Genomic DNA, 16707 nt, shown 5'->3' with positions numbered 1-16707 from the left:
CTTTGATCCAGCGATCTTAAGAGCATCCACAGTTGGGGAAGGGAATCCTTGCCTCTCAGGCTGCTGCTAATTTAACCAATCAGCAGATTTAACCAATCAGATATTTGTTGGAGAAGCCAGGAGAAAAAGAATCTTGTCAGTGAGATTGGTGCACATTGAAAAGTGGAAGCTAGTGGGTTAAGATGTGAGTTTCCTATCTTTAGAGCAAAGATTCCTAGTTTATTCAGAAAAAAAAAATAGCAAGTAACACATGAGCAAACTACCAAATAAACACCCAAAATATCTGATGGGTTGCAACTTTAGCCAAACCCAGTTTAGCCCAATGTTTAACCCAGATAACATTCCAGCCTATCAGGAGAGAAGGTCCTAAATCAAGTAAAATCATACTGGAGTAATTCTTGTAGCTAAAATTGTCATATGGGAGAAATTGATTGACTAGATTATGTCGATGTAGCCTTACAATGAAACCAGCTTGCTGTAGTGGTTAAGGCATCATGCTAGAAACCTGGAGACTGTGAATTCTAGTCCTATCTGAGGTACAAAGCCAGCTGGGTGACCTTGGGCCAGCCACTCTCTCTTAAGTCCGAGAAAGTGGACAATGGTAAGCCTGTTCTGAAAAACTTTGCCAGGAAAATTGTCCAGGCAGCCTGTGAGAATCAGACAAAATTGAACGGAAGGGGGAAAAAAAAAGACTTGCAAATAAAGTAGAATTAGTTCACCTGGTTGAAGTTTCTTGTCTGGTCTCCCTGGTAAGGCTGACATCAATCTTGTGAATCTGAAAATACAATTCTCCACTGTCTCCTTTATGTCCTGAGAAATTAGGGGTGATCCCTTCAGAGCCTCTTGCACCACCCATTTATCCATCTGCGGGCTACGCTGACTTTTAATGTGACTGGTCCCTAGGCAGCATCTCAGAGGCCAGACTCCCAAGATCTTCCCCGTATACCATTACAGTTGGATGGCGACATTGGTTCTTTGTCTTAGGCAGCAATTCTTTTTTTGTTGGTTCCCTAGATTTAAAGCTAGGTTTCTTTAGAGGGACAAACTCTTTATCAGATTAAATCTGCTTCCACAGCAGTTCTGTATTGTGTCGCCCCCAGCACGTGTGCGAGTCTACTCAGTCAAAGGATCGTGCTGAGTGTATTGCCTTCATCCACCTCTTTCTCCTCGTGTTGGAATGAGCTGCTGGGAACCGGCAGGGATTTGAGGTATTCCAAGTGACGCCGGGATTCGGCTTGGTTGCGGTGGATATAATAGATGACATAAGCAATAACAACAGCAAACCAGACAAACATCGTCAGCAGCATTGCAAAATCAGTGTTCCTCTGCTGAGTGACACAGAAATTGACGCCAGTACTGACCAGATGGGGCAAAGTCTTCCCAACATACTCCTTCCAGGTTGCGGTGGTGCACACAATGTCCTCTGCCCACCCCGGTCCTAAGGAAAGAGCCTTCATCAGCTCCTGCAGGGAGCAATCACAATGCCAGGGATTGTTGTAGAGTTCCAGCTTTACCCAGGTCAGCATGATGAAGGGAGCAGCGTCTATTTTCCGTAGCTTGTTTCCTGAAAGGTCCAGGAGCCTCAGCACGTTCCCTAAGCCATGGAAGGCTCCTGGAGAAATGCTCTCGATTAGATTGTCTGCAAGGTGAAGTTCATGGAGGAGTTTTAGGCCACGGAAGGCCCCAGTGGATATGTGGACAATCCAGTTAGAGTCTAGGTACAATACTCGAGTGTCATGAGGACTGTCAAAAGGGATAACCCTCAGATTTCTCCAGCTGCACCATACCACACCATTTCCTGGTGGGCAGTCACACCTTCGAGGACATGACTGATGCCCATGCAAGCCATGGATCAGGAACAAGAAGATAGACAACACTGACATCTCTGCTGAGTTCTTCACAAATAACAATGAGATCCTGGTTTGCAGGCCCAGAACTCTGATTGAGAAGCAAAGGGATGGGACAGAAAGTAAATGAGAGTGATAAAGTGTCTTTCAGTATATTTAATCGGTTTATTTTGATAGTGGCTGGGATCATATGACCTTAAGCCATAAAGCTTCATTAATAAATGGGCACATACTATTTTTTGTCTGTTATGAGTTATATTTAACCAATGCTATTTAACCTAGCATTTCCTCTCCATTAGGAGTAGCTCCTGTTTTGTAAGCAAATTGTTATAGCTTACCAATTTATTTTTCTTAAATCAAAAATAATCAATGTTTTGGAGATGGAAAATAAGAAACCCCCAAACTTGATGTGAGGGTTATAAAATGGTGACATTAGATATATACTAATTAATTAATCTTTTGGTTTATCCTGTATGAATACAAGCAGGGTGGAAATTTTTCATACATTTTTCAGCAAAGAGGTAGACAAAATGTAGGTCTGATTTTAGTGGAATCTTGGTGATTCCTATTAATATCTACCCAAAAGTAAGCCTCATTTGTTCCAAGGTGTTCATTTCCAGGTAAGTGAATGAGATTATCAATCAAAAGAAATATTTTTCAAAATTCTCTTTTCTTTTTTTTTATAACTTGGGTATATTGGTTGAGGTACTTGCTTTAGAGATCTCCAGCTATTTTTTTTTTCCTCAAATTCAGCAGTGTAAAAAGAAAGGTGCATATTTGGCATTGGCTATATTGGTTTTGTATATAATCATAATTTAAACCTGAATTGCCAGTGAGATTTATAACTCAGTGATTAGAGGAGAGGAAGTCAGATGAGAGCATAAAAGACAGGACTTATAAAAAATTAATAACGATGGCAGCTGAAATATCAGATTAGTAATGAATGCAGGTAAGAAAGATTAAACATGGAAATCTTAGACTCTAATTAAGGAACTGGTTATTTGTCCTGGTCAATTTGCTTCTGAGGTTGATTATTTTCTTTCAGATTACAAAAAGAAGCCCATAAATTTACAGTGGAACATCTACTGGTACCTTTTGATGTTTCTTTCCTAGCCATGCTTATATGCTTGCCAGATTCCAGTAGCTGCCCCTGTGCCTTTAATAGCAGTATGGGCGACACATTACTTTCTCCCTGACAGGAAATGCTTCACTTCTAATACTCGAAACACTTTTGCACACCCACATTTGATAAGTCCCTTCTCTCTTGCTCTTTCCCTTTGCTTATTTAGAAAATTACAATACATATTAAATGAATACCAATGCTTTGTTTTGCCTTTGCTTGGAACAGATATCACTGATGCATGTCTATCTGTGAGTGATTATATGATCAATCTACACTCAACAGAGAAATGCGATAGTATGATTTGGTTAGCCAAAATTGATCAGACCGACGCCACAGCTATTGCTCAGCAATTTTTGCCTGTCAACTATTTTACTGAAATAAATGAAGGTTGAAGCAGCACAGTAGTTGGAAAACCTTGGAGGACAGTCAATTGAAGAGATTTTTTTTTTTTTTAGATTTCCATAACATCCCTTGAATGAGGCAGAACCAAACAAAACTTTTCTTAAGAGACATCGTCTATGTGTCAGGTATATCATCTCTGGCTAACTCCGATGTCCAATGAGTTGGTGAGAAACCTTGAAGAGAGAGGTTCACTCCCCCCCACACACACACACCTTCCAAACCTACAGTATGTGTTGTGCTTTTAAGCTCTGCTTGTGTCCTTTAAGTTCAACCAATTTTGACACTGTTAGATGTGCACAACTAGTAACGGACAAGAAGTTTAGGAATATAGTATGTGCATGCACAATTGTGGCCATTTATATGACCAGCAACCGGAAGATGCTGGTTAAACTCAAAACACCTAATCCAGGACTATACAATATTACAATTGTCTGAAATCCATCTGGCCTCCGTGTTTCTAACTAGGGTGTGTAAACATTAGGGTGGGGCTTTTATTGCTTTATTCTGTCCACTGTAACATTCCTCCCAACTTTCACCTCCTATAAATTTTAATTCTGATGAATTGTGAAGAAAAAGCAGCATTGGCTAATCCAGTTCTTGAGATGATGCAGAAGAGATCCATCTGCTGCTTGTCTGCCTCAAGCCTAGATTAAAGGCTCTTGGGTGAAATAGCCCAAATGATTAGTCGATACTTCCAACACCTAAACCACCATGCTGCACTAACTTGCATGAACAAGCTGCTTGGCTCAGCCTTTCTGTCCCCCAACTAATGGAGCCTGAAGACAAAAGAGTCTCCCAGACTTACCTGCAGCTTCTGCTTGGCTTCCCCCCTTTGAGGGATGCAGGAACCCCACAGATCTTCTCCCAGAATGTCCTCTCTCTTATCTACTGTGGTTCCCTGCCTGCTGTCCATCAGCTAAAGAGCTTGAGACACATGACTTGGTGAGAGGAGAGAGAGTGCCCCTATTAGACCGCAGGAGGTGTGGCAGGGAGAACTGTCCATTTGTGTTTGTTATACATGAACACAAAAGCAGTGGCCTCCTCCCATCTCTCCCCAGAATTGGACATCATAACTTTTAGGGCTTTTTTTTTTTAATGATTATTGGCAGTCCACTTCACGTTTTGTAAGAAGAGCCAGCATTTTCTGCTGTTTTTTTTTTAAGGTAGATTCCTTTTGGTAGGCTTCCTTTGCTGAATAAATTAGGTTCAACCTGTTTTACAGAGAGCCAGTTTGATATAGTGGTTAAGGCACAAGGCTGGTCCTGTGCTAGCTATAGAAAACCATTTCTCAAAAACCTTCCCTAGAAAACTGCAGGGTCTTGTCCAGGCAGATGCCAGTCCACACTGAGTCAGAGGCACCAAAATAAATAAAACCTGTTTTGGTGTTTAGAAACTATTCTTTTTGTTAAAGCAAAGTTAAAGCAAAAAAAGTTAAAGGAAAAATTTTTTGGACAAAAATGCATACTTGGTTAGAAAAAAATGTTAGGGAAACACGTAGACTTTAAACCTGAACTTTTTTTATTAGGTATCATTCCAGAAAAAAAATGATAAACAAAGTGTATATTTAATATTACATGTATTAACAGCAGTGAGGATTGTTATTTGCTCAGCACTGGAAAAATGAAGAAACACCACTGGACGAAGAGATAATTAAAAAAACACTGGGCTGTGCTGAAATGGATAGACTTACATTGAGGATCAAAGAAAAAGAGGACACAGAATATTTTCAAACATGGAACTTATTTTATCAATGGCTGGAAAAACAGAGAGTAAGAACTTAACTTGTATGACTAAGCAAAACAAATCAATACATATAAAACATGTTCATTAAGCATTAATGAATTGTAATAATAGAAAATTAATAAAATATTATAAAAAATATTTTGTCCACATCCCACTTTGTTAAGATAGAACACGCCAACCAATAGGTTGGTGTGATGGATGAGGCCTTTAGAAGGACTATCAGTAGAAATGCCATTTCCATCAGGAAAGAGGAGATATTTTAATGGTATTCAATCTATACATCTTCCACAAACAATTTAGCACTCACTGCTCATAGCATGAACATTTTTAATTACAGTACTTTTTAAATTTGTTTTTTTGAAACAAACAAAAATAAAAGATGACTGCTTATGTTGGTCATTTGAATTCTTTTCTGTTACCTGAAATCTATTTCAAGTTTAGAGTTTTATAAAATAAGTGCCCAAGAATTAGAGATCACCTGGCAAAGAATGGTAAATGGGATCCCTTCTCCCACTCCAGTAACTACCTCGATTTAAAATGATTTAAGAGAATTCTGATGTAACAAATGCACCTTTTCAAACCAGCTTTGGTACAGCTTAACTATCTCATCAAACGAGCTCTCTGTAAAACATTATTTTTCTGTTCCAAAATATTTGAAAGCAAATCCCATTTAAAATCCGCCTGCTTATGAAAATTCCCGATAGCCCAGAAATAAGGTAGGATGAAATCTAAAAGGAAACTTGGTGCCAATGAATCCAAAGTAAATGATTGAAGCCAAAGGTCCACAGCGGCTGTCTTCTCCAGTCTGGCACTTGGTAGATGTATGGAAAACTACACCCCCCATAATTCCTAGTGACATTGCTCTAGAGCAGAGGGTACCAAAATCATGGTCCACTATCACTCCTTCTGTGGCCTCCGGAAATGCCTACTTGGGCATGGCCTAATTTTTTGCTTTTGTTTTGAGGGAAGGATTTCAAATGACAAAAGGTAGGCCTTAAAGGCCTAAAAGGCATCCATTTCAGCTCTTAAAAGCCCCACGGCTCCCCCAAATTATGACTTTGTATTCCACCTTGCTCACTTTGGGGACATGACCCTAAGTATGCTTGTAAAGTCAGTCCAGCTCTCCAGTTAATGGATGGCGAACACCCTCTTCCAAACAAACTCAAAATGCGCTTGTCATAGAAAAAGCTGGCCCATATAAATGTGATTAAGCTAATTTGCCTCCATTTCTACAAAGGGAAGATGGAAAATCCTGATGGAAATGTTAAGGAATTTTGTTATTGGTATTGTTCTCATATTTTCAGCATTGTTTCTTGTTGGTGGCTGTAATCTTCAAGCCTAGAAAAAGCGGCTGATTCTTGATACAAATCACCCCTACTAAAATCTACAGAAAGAAATGACTGTGGAAAGCACAAAATGAAAAAAATGCAACATAATTTTTCCAATGTATTTCAGAATCTTATTTTATTCATAAAACATACACATGAAGCCACATCGTCCACATTCTTCATATAGCTTTTCCAATTTAATCTGAATAAGCCACATGCCCAACCTCTCTTCACCCCCCCCCCAAATTGTGTCAGTTTTTTCTTTGGGTGCATTTTCCTTCAAACTCAAGACCTCCACACATCCAGATCCAAAGTTTCCCCCCCCCCCACAAGGAAATCCCAGGACAACAGATCAACTCTTATCTTGACCACTCCTAAAGATGATTTCAATGGAGCCCCTTGAAGATTTCCCTCTAATGCAAGATTTTCTCTCCAACAATTGCTAAATCAAATCTCTCAAAATGAGTGGTTTTGACTGGCCGATTTGATTTCGTTTCAAAAGCAAAAGCTTACGGCAACCCTACAAAATAAGCAACTTCCCGGGAATACAAATCGGTGGCATCTGATCTCTCAGTTGGCTTCAACGTGTTGAGCCAACGTCTTTCGAGCCATCTCCAGTGCACCTTCCTTAGTCCTGTTTCCGCCAATGAAGCCGCTGGAATGTACAAAGATACAGTCCGGGATCCCACTGACCTTGCAGAGTTCTTCTTCACGTAAACCCCTCCATTCCTCTGACAACGACAATCTGCGGGGGAGGGGGGAAAGCAAAATCAGAAGGTAAGCAGGGTGTCAACGCTGCTAACATCGGGATCTTCTTGTTTTGACAACATATGGAGATGCAGCCATTTCCCCTTACTTTATGTTTTACTCTTAGAGTTAGAATTAAACGATGCTGGGGGGGGGGAGTGCATAGGAGTTTAGTTAGACATAACAATACATATAAGGGTGAGAACCAAGGTTTCTGAAATAAGAGATGATAAGACGGCATTTCAAACTAATTGGAGAATGTGATTTATGACGGTTAATTAGAGGAGGGAATTGTGCTTTGATACTATGTGCTCAGAGGAGGGAAATTCAGATTTTGGCTTGGCCTGTGTACTTGCCGATATTATGCTACTTGAATAAAGATTCTTTAAGGAAAACAATGCCTCAAAGTTCTTTGAAGAGTTTCATCTGTTGGAACCATGACACAGGGAGATACAACCCTGTCATGGAATGCACGGATAACCTTGAGGAAAGGGAAGAGGCGATATGCTGCCTAGAAAACCATCAGGAACGAGACAGGAGCCCGCAACTGTTTTGGCAGTCAAAGAAAGATACTTAGGAAGGACCTGGTGAATGGGAAATCTGTGCTCTTTAGATCTGAAAGGTTCTGTTAATGTTGCCTTATGATAAAGCAGGTGTAACTCTACTCATGTTTCCTAGCTGGTTTACCTGGGAAGCTGACAAACTCTGAGGGATGGTCCTCAATGGATCCCTTCAAATTTTCTGGAGTTCACTTTCCAGAGAACCAGCCTGCCTAACTGAAAGCAAGGGACTGGTAGGTACCTAAAGATCTTGAGGAAAAGGCTACAGAGAATATGGGATGAGGCCTCTGCGAAGATACAATGGGGTGTCAAGAAATCTTTATCTTAGAAACACCTAACATACATTTATTTTATCCAATATCCAGAACAAATCATTACCGTATTTTCCGGCGTATAAGATGACTTTCTAGGCATGCAACTCAGCGCCGAAGTCGGGGGTCGTCTTATACACCAGAAAATACGGTATTCCTCCCCCCCCCATACCTTCTACTTGCTTTTAAGAGATTTTACTCTTAATTCTGAATAATTGGATTTAATTTAGTTTAAGCAGAGGAAGGCAATAACCTAAGATCTGAAGCTCTCCGAGAGTGTGGAATTATACTTGCTGTTACTGGACTATATTTCTCTAAAAGGAAGATGCGGAACTTAAGAGGATACTCATGGTTTGTTAATGGGAAGAACAGATAAAAATGGATGTGTACCGTCTGCTACATACTCAATGAACCTGAGGCAACTTTTCTATGGTATTGGGGAAAAAAATATTAATCTTTCTTTCAAGGTAGGTCAAAAGATGTTGAGGAGCCACGCTCACCGGTTCTGAAAGGTTCGCAACCCTACAGGAACACATTGTACCCGCCACTGGCCACTCAGATCTGTATATAAGACGAATTTCAGTGGCTTCTTCACATCCATCGTTTGTTCCAGCTGTAAAAGATGCTCTTTCCATGGACAGCCTCCTTGTGCCAGGACCAGAATTTCACCACTAGGATCCACCTGCCATAGAAAGAGAGGCACACCATTCAGAAGTACTAGTTTTACCAGCCCAATGACTGAGAGTACAAAGTGCTATTAATACACTAGAGCAGTGGTTCTCAACCTTTTTAATGCCGCGACCCCAACTGGTCATAAGTTGAGGACTACTCAACCAGTTGTAAGATGAGGACTACTCAACTGGTGCAGCACCATTTGCAGAATGGGACTTTTGGCGGGCTCAGGAGGGCAGAGACAGCCTGGACAATTTCTATTGGCTTTTGAAAGCCAATAGAATTAGACTCTATTCAAGAGAGTCTATTCTATTGGCTTTCAAAAGCCAATAGAATAAAAGGGAGTAGCACAGCTAAGGAAAAGGGGAAAAAAATGGCGGACTGCGTTGTTTGGCGATCCCCGTGAAATGGTCGTTCGACCCCAAATGGGGTCCCGACCCACAGGTTGAGAACCACTGCACTAGAGGCATTTATTGCTACATTAGTGCAAGTCATAAGGTGTCTTATTGTAGATTCTAGTCCAAAAGTGAATTTAGCATAATCAGACTAACAGTTCATTTCCCCTGAGATTCTAGTCCTCATAGTGACATACAGGGAATCATGGAGATGCACATTGTGTTCTAATGGTTCTAGAACTGGAATGGGAAGAAGCAGAAAGTAGCTGTCATGCAGCTCTGAATGTATCACCTCTATCCTTCCAACTGTGAAGATACCGTAACACTTGTGCATCACCAGAAAGCTCCTTTTCCAGCTTTGGAAAAATGAATGCTTAGCCAAAAAAAAAAAAAAAAAAAAAGGTATTTGACAGATGTGTTTGTAAAGTTGTCTCCCTCTTAGGAATTTGTGAATATCAGCGGTACCTCAAAGCGCTGTTGAATGGCATCCTTCACAAGGCTGCGTGCAGGGAGCCAACTGTGGTGGTAGTAGTCAAGCCGGTCTAAGAATTCATGGCCCACGAGCACCATGGCTTTCTGGAATCCAGCCTGGAAAAGAAGAGCGGATTTGGCAATTACATTCTCAATCCAAGGGCATTTTTAATTTGGAGCCATGCATGGTTATAGGAAGGGACACTGCTAGCCACACTTTCTTTGCATTCCGCAGACAAGGCTGCCTTTTTCCTCTTAGCAGCTGAGACATCTGTGAGCTGTTTACACAAAGAGGTACCAAGTCAGGATTTCCCAAATAACTGGGCTCTCTAGAAAAAAGATCATTGCCCTGAGTTGGTTATAGGTTGGGAAAAACTTCCATGCAAGTCCCAGTCCTGGAAGCTCCAGAACTGGCACAAGGATCTTCTTTACTGTGATCCTCCATGGGTAGATCACTGTCCCACAAAGAAATGAAAAAAGATTAAGACCAGCTTGGGGGGGGGGGAGATAGCAATATAAGCACCAGGCGCTCTCTCTTCTTTTTTTAAATATGCTTTCACCACAGGAAGAGAGCTGAGTTAGTCTACACTAGCCAAAGACCAGCAGGAGCCCGGTAGCACTTTTTCAGCCTGACAAGTTTTTATTAAAAGGCATATGCTTTGTGAAATCAACCATCATTCATGAGAGTTTATGTTTTTCAATATAAATTTGTTAGTCTGAAAAAGTGCTATCATGCTCCTCCTGATGTTGCTTTGTGCTGCTTTGATTTTATTTTTTTAGATCCACAACAACTTTCCTTTGTAACTGATCTCTGCCTTCTGAATCCTACCTCGGTGTCCTGGTCTTTGTCGTTCCAGCGAGGATTCAGGTACCCCACCCTGGAGCTCACATTGGTGGTCATGGCATAGCGGGGCTCCTCATCCCACTGGGAGATGCCATTGTCAATTGCATCGATCTCCTCTACAAAGTTCTCATACAACTAAAAGGGAGGAGGATGGGAATGAGAATAGGGGCAGTTCAGTGAAAAGAGCCCGAGAAATAATTTTTGGAGCACGCAGGTAAAAAAGACCATCATCAGCATTCTTTACATTCTCCCTGTAAATTACATATCGAATCCACTAACAAAAGCTGCTTTAAGTGTGCCTGGCTGAGGAATTCTGGGAGTTGAAGCCACAAGTCATAAAAGGGCCATGTTTGAAGACCCCTGCTTTAAGTAAAGTAAGTAAAACTTGATGGCTTTACAGGGCCTTCAGATACTCCTGAATTACAATTCCCACAATACTTCCCCACTGGACAAGCTGCCTTGGGCATTATAGGAACCGTAGTCTGTCACATCTAGAAGTTACTAAGTTGGAGAAAGCTGCTTCGGCTGCTGAAAAGGTCTCAATTATTTCTCTTACTCATGCAGACATTTTCCTTCACATATCCCCATCCCAAAGATGGATCTGGATACCTTGTCATAAAGCAGACACACAACAGGATCTTCCTCTTTTAGGCCCAACTTGTTGGCTAAAATCTGGGAGCCAAAGTGGACGTACACCAGCCCTGCACTGCTCAGCTTGGTCTGCCAGGGTTTATCAGGTTTCAGGCTGTGCATTGACTCCTTAAATGACCTGTGGGAACAAGGCAGTGTCAGAAGAGAGTGGGAAGGCAGCGACACAGACAAAATCACACACCCTTGAAAAAGAGCTCGGCTTTCCAAATTTCTCTTCTTCGTAGACTGGTAGAACTGACATTTAAAAATATATTTCAAAGCTCTACTTACAACAAGGAAACCTTGCCCAGAATGTGCATTCCACTTTCTTAATGCTTTCCCTTCTGTCATTGTTTAGATTGTAAGGCCAAAAGCAAGGACTACATCAGGAGTAGGCAACCTTGGCTCTTTTATGACTCGTGGACTTCAACTCCCAGAATTCCTGAGCCAGCATGGCTCAGCTTGGAAACCTCTCCCTTTCCCCTCAGCATGGCTGGCTCAGGAATTCTGGGAGTTGAAGTCCACGAGTCATAAAAGAGCCAAGGTTGACTACCCTTGGACTACATGAACAGTATTATTCCTGAGTCAAAAGACGCTTTAAAAAGCACTTTAAATTGTTGTTTAAAATACTAAAAATAAAGATGAATAATGGAAGGGCACCTGGAACAAGTTCTTTACCTCAGTAAGTAGGATAAATGATGAAAGAAAAAAACAGGTTACACGTAATTTTTCACTTGTTCAAAAAAAAAAAAAATTTCTCCTAAGGACACTCCTTAATGGCCACAGCTGGCTAGCAATGGTGGAAACTAATCCAAGATATCTGGAAGCTGTTAAATCTGGGATGATTATCTTTCAAACTCCTCTTGACTTCCGCACCTACTGGATGGTGAGACGTAATGACTAGGTGAAGATGGCAGCATAGAGAGGAAAAGTTTAAGGGATTCCTTGGTACCTCTGGTGATGATCATAGCGATGCTTCTGAGGATCATATTCACCCCCAACATCCACCACAACATCACATGAGGACAGCAGCTGGGGATCCCGAGTCCGGATAATCTCTGCATCCTAAAGCCACAGCAGTGGTGACAACAACACAAGCGGTGAAATAAATGCATTATTACCAATCTGTAGGTTTGACAATATTCCATTCTAGCTTCTGCAACAAGTTAAGAGGATAGTTTTTATTTAACTTCAGGTTCCTTTTGGTTAAAAAGTTTTTCCTTCACCAGGTAGTAGATATCTACATGATGAAGAATTCTCTGCAATTCTGAGAGGTTGCAGGTTCGAGTCCTGACAAAAAATGATTATAAATTGGGTTAAGTTTAAAATTATGCAAGACTTCCGTGAGAGGGGTGGACTTAAGGTACCAAATTTGAAGTTATATTATGATGCGGTGGTTTTAACACTAATCAGTGATTGGGTAAATTTGACAAACTCTGAGATACTTTATCTAGAGGGATGGGACTTACTTTATGGGTGGCATGCCTATTTAATATTCAATAAAAAAATGGATTGGGCTTTTAAATCTCATATCTTAAGAATCTCTTTACTTAGGATTTGGAGAAAATATTATAAAAGTGATTTCAAAGTACCATTATGGGCTATACCTTGGCATGCGATAGAAGCAATAAAAAGAGGGGTTAAAATGGATATGGTGTCTTACAGACAGTTACTTAAATGGGATGGACAAAACTGGCAATTAAAATCACGGGAAGAGTTAGCACAAGAAAACTTTATTTATTCTTGGTTCCAATATAGGCAATTACTAGACAGATGGAAGATGGATTGTAAGGTGGGTTTTCTTAGAGAAGATGAAAATCTTATTAAGCAAGTGAAGGATTCAAGACAAACCCACATTAAGAGAATTTATGCGGTTTTAGTTGAATTGGATTCAGAAACGGAACTAATTAAAGATTGTATGATAAGATGGGCGCAGAATTTTGGTGAGCCAGTCTCATTGGACACCTGGGAAAATATTTGGGTGAGAAATGTCAAATTTACACAAGCACAGAACTTAAGGGAGAATTTTTATAAAATGTTTTATAGATGGCACCTTGATCCACAAAAAATGTCTTATATGTACCCTGACGTGCAACCCAAATGTTGGAGATGTGGTTATAAGGAGGCTTCCTATTATCATATTTGGTGGTCATGCAGAGAGATAAAAGCATTTTGGATCAAAGTATGGTGGAATATCCAGAGAATTTTTAGAAGGAGGGTAAAATTTACTCCGCAATTATTTTTGTTAGGTATTGTTACAGATTGTGATACAAAGGAGGTTGTATTGATGTTAAATTTGATTACAGCCGCTAGGCTGTTAGTAGGACAATATTGGAAGAAGGAATCCTTGCCTACATTGCAGGAATGGTTTCTTAAAGTAGCTTATCTGGCGGAAATGGCAAAGATCTCGGCTTTCTTAAAGCAACAAACGCAAGAGAAGTTTTTTGCTGTTTGGGATAAATGGATAAAATTTATACAATTTAGATTGGGTATACAAAAATATTATATAGTTTTTTCATAAGTTTTATTTTTATATATATTATAGATAATTTTTTTATATATATAAATATAAAGTTCTTAATTTAATTTTTATTTTTACTTTTTAAGCCTATATTCTGCTCTGGGAAGCTCAGGGGGGGGGAAGGGAGGGGGGGTTTTTTGGGAGGGGTGGGTTTTTTTTTTTTTATATATGTATTGTTTAGTTTTATTTTTTTGTATATGTTGTCTCTTGTTTTGTATTCTTTTTTCTTTTTTGTAAAATTTATAAAACTTTTAATTTAAAAAAAAAATGATTATAAATTAAAATCTATTTTTCCTGTTTTATGTTTCAGAAATTCCAGAAGGAGCTGGCTGGGATTAAAGTGTTTTGTTAGATTATGATCCTTGTTAAACTGATGAGACATAAAGGTTACTGGAATATGCAAAACCCATTATTAGATGAGATCGCCCAAAAGTCCCAGTAATACTTTTCCTCAGATTATCTTTTATTGTGGGTATGAAAGATACTGAAATATTATGTACATGATGAGGCACGTGTTACACCCTCTCATATTCTAACATACAAATTTATATTAGAGAAAGAAATCAGCAACAGTAAAAACTTGCCTTTTTAAAAATCATACCAGCTTCTGTTTCTTATAACTATAAAAGCAGTGTTGAAAACGTGGATATTTAATGAAATCTCAGAAATCTAGGGCAACTGGGTCATAGTTGTAACTACAGATGCAGAACTAAGAGTGGAGTAAAAATGCCAATGATTTATAATGTAGCAAGTCTGCAAACATTTGCAGCTGAATTTGCAGCTTCTGAAAAGTAATTGTTTTCTGTTTGTAACTCCCAAGAGACAGGGATTCCACTCATACCAGGATCAAGGAGGAGGAAGAGTAACTTTAACCCATGGTTGTCCAATCTTGGCAACTTGTGTGGACTTTAACTCCCAGCCAGCCATGCTGAAGTTGAAGTCCAGAAGATCTAACTACTTTTACACCTACAGCCATGCAATTACTGAAAATAACCGGAAAGATGCTATGGTACGTGAAGCCTCTCCAAAAGACAAGAAAGCTAGCAAGTTGTGCTTGCCTGATGGGATCTGAAAAAGCACAATCTCTGCACACCCCAAAGGAAAAGAAAAGATTTCTTAATTTAATCTCACATAATGTAGAAGAAGACGGCGCGTGCCCTCCATGTTTGGACTACAATTCCCACAATGCTTATTGGCCACGCCGGCTGATTCCCCCATCGTAGTCCAAAAATGCATGCAAAATAAATGCCGACGGGGCACCCAACACATCGGGGAAGACACAGAAAGAGGCTGTTCTGGAGAGGTAATCCGATTGCACCGGCTTGCTGGGGCTGCTTTGTACCTATGCAGCGGGACTACCTACCTGGTATGAGGGAAGCAGCCTCAAGAGGAAGCATGCGAGCGCCTCGTCGCAGTGAAAGGTGCCCCCATGGGTGCCGATGCGGGGCGGGCGCGAGCGCTTTGGGCCCGGCATAAGGTTCCGAGTCACACGAGGAGCCCAAGCGAAGAGACGGAGCATGCGCATAACAATGGTTGTCCGGACCCCGGAGGCTGATTTCCGCCGCCAGAGTGACTGCGGCTCTTCTACCGTATTCCTGTGTGTTGGGGCGCGTGATTTTTCTTCTCCACCAAACACTTTTCTCGTGAGACAATATCCTTTCAATGGGAAGAAGAAATCCTGCTGACGTTGTGCAATCCCTACACGCCTCCGGCAACCTCTTTTAATTTCTTGTAAACGAAAATGAGACTATTTAGGACCCAATTTGCGTTTTTGCGCGTAAGCCGGGTTGGGTACGGACCTACGATAGGAGGGAGCAGGGCGGCAAAAGTCGTTTCTTGGGTGAAAAACTGCGGAATAAAAGTACACAATATATAAGTTGTTCCTTAAAAAAAAAAAAGCTACTTTTCAAGAGAAAAGTCTGTATAAAGTATTATTGGCGATAGACAGCCCAATTTATTTCATAGGGATGTTTTGAGGAAGTACTCTCCTGGTTGCCCTGAGCAAGTGAATAAAAAATAAAAAAAATGTTTTTAAAAAGTCATCGAAGCCAGTGAAAATATTTAAAAAGTGTATGAGTCTTTAATACCCCCACACCCCTCATTTGATGCCCCTTTTGGGAGGACCCTTACACCCGAGACCATTAGCTTTCAAGGAGCAGAACCATTGCAGTCAAGGTGTGATTGATAAAGTTAAGCCTATAAGTAGGGTTAATATTGATGCATATTAATATATTTAATAATGGTATTTAAATTAGATCGTACTTCCTCTGAATGTTTTCCTTACGAGTGATGTTCCCCAACACAGTAATAATCTAAACAAAAGGGGACATAGAATTGTATAACCAAATTGTTTTTTTTTTACAAAACCATCATCCAAAGAACTTTGGTTCCCAGTGCTTAATGCTAATAATGCTTCTCAAGTGCTTGTTGTGAACTGGCTAGCTGGCGTTTCTGTGCTAAATGCTTTCATTTGTTACCCGGCTAGTGTTGAAGGAAAAGTCTTCATTGTGGTTCAGTCCAAGCTGGGAATAAACAACATGGCAACTGCTTTAGAAAGAAGGTTGCAATTTATTGAAGAGGAGAGCCAGACAGAAAGATGGCTCTGGAAGAAAAGAAAGCAAGCACATGCAGGGAATGGGTTTTTATACCATCTGGGGCTTTTGTTTGGAGTTGTTTCCAGTTCCTGTTTGAGGCTTTGTATTTCCTGTGTCATATATTCTGACCTGTGTCCCTTTGGCATCTGTGGGTTAATCCTATTATGTCTGGTCTTAGAGTTTGGGTGGGGTATGTAGATTTTAGGTGTCTTTGTCTTCTTAATCTTCTAGCTGGGGGCCTCCAACGTTCCTGTATTATTTACATCTGCATTTCTACAGAGCTGGTTTCTGCTTGGGGAAGGGAAACCTGGGGCTATTAAGAAAACTGGACATGCTTTTCTGCCTCTTTAAGATCCTTTGAGGAAATATATTTTTCTGCCTTTTAATATTTCCTTCTCTGGGGGGGGGGGCTGACTTCCTATACTAGGTAACATCTTCAGCAGTTTTTAGGGGATCCCTAAACTCCTCTGAAGATGTTACCTAGCCTGGTAACAAAAGGTTCGGAAACCAACCCACGAG

The 16707-nt window shown here is 40.5% G+C and overlaps 2 protein-coding genes across 2 annotated transcripts; both read right to left on the bottom strand.

The window, feature by feature from the left end:
• LOC120309958 (leucine-rich repeat-containing protein 3-like) lies at positions 1-4241 on the bottom strand. The gene is made up of 2 exons (XM_039347725.1): positions 4178-4241; positions 1-1938 (listed from the first exon to the last, which is right to left on the bottom strand). The coding sequence occupies exon 2, from the start codon at positions 1881-1883 to the stop codon at positions 1122-1124; it is 762 nt and encodes a 253-aa protein (XP_039203659.1). The 5' UTR covers positions 1884-1938; positions 4178-4241; the 3' UTR covers positions 1-1121.
• Positions 4242-6551: 2310 nt separating this feature from the next.
• MYG1 (MYG1 exonuclease) lies at positions 6552-15135 on the bottom strand. Its single transcript, XM_039347750.1, has 7 exons — positions 14958-15135; positions 12026-12138; positions 11053-11212; positions 10429-10578; positions 9594-9716; positions 8562-8743; positions 6552-7188 (listed from the first exon to the last, which is right to left on the bottom strand). Exons 1-7 carry the CDS (start codon positions 15117-15119, stop codon positions 7014-7016), a joined length of 1065 nt encoding a protein of 354 aa, XP_039203684.1. The 5' UTR covers positions 15120-15135; the 3' UTR covers positions 6552-7013.
• Positions 15136-16707: the final 1572 nt, after the last annotated feature.

Source organism: Crotalus tigris, unplaced genomic scaffold (genome assembly GCF_016545835.1).
Source record: "Crotalus tigris isolate CLP2741 ecotype Arizona unplaced genomic scaffold, ASM1654583v1 scf7180000018101.4720394464:4744507, whole genome shotgun sequence".
NCBI lineage: Eukaryota > Metazoa > Chordata > Lepidosauria > Squamata > Viperidae > Crotalus > Crotalus tigris.
This window is presented reverse-complemented; position numbering and strand designations above follow the sequence as displayed.

What these genes read in the sequence shown, in the direction of transcription:
- LOC120309958 (XM_039347725.1), bottom strand. Translation starts at nt 1,883, where the DNA reads ATGTCAGTGTTGTCTATCTTCTTGTTCCTGATCCATGGCTTGCATGGG.
- MYG1 (XM_039347750.1), bottom strand. Translation starts at nt 15,119, where the DNA reads ATGCGCATGCTCCGTCTCTTCGCTTGGGCTCCTCGTGTGACTCGGAAC. An exon ending in GGCTGCTTCCCTCATACCAG is followed by an intron (nt 12,139 to 14,957) that starts GTAGGTAGTCCC and finishes CTGTGGCTTTAG; the next exon opens with GATGCAGAGATTATCCGGAC. An exon ending in TTGCGAACCTTTCAGAACCG is followed by an intron (nt 7,189 to 8,561) that starts GTGAGCGTGGCT and finishes CCTCCCCCGCAG; the next exon opens with ATTGTCGTTGTCAGAGGAAT.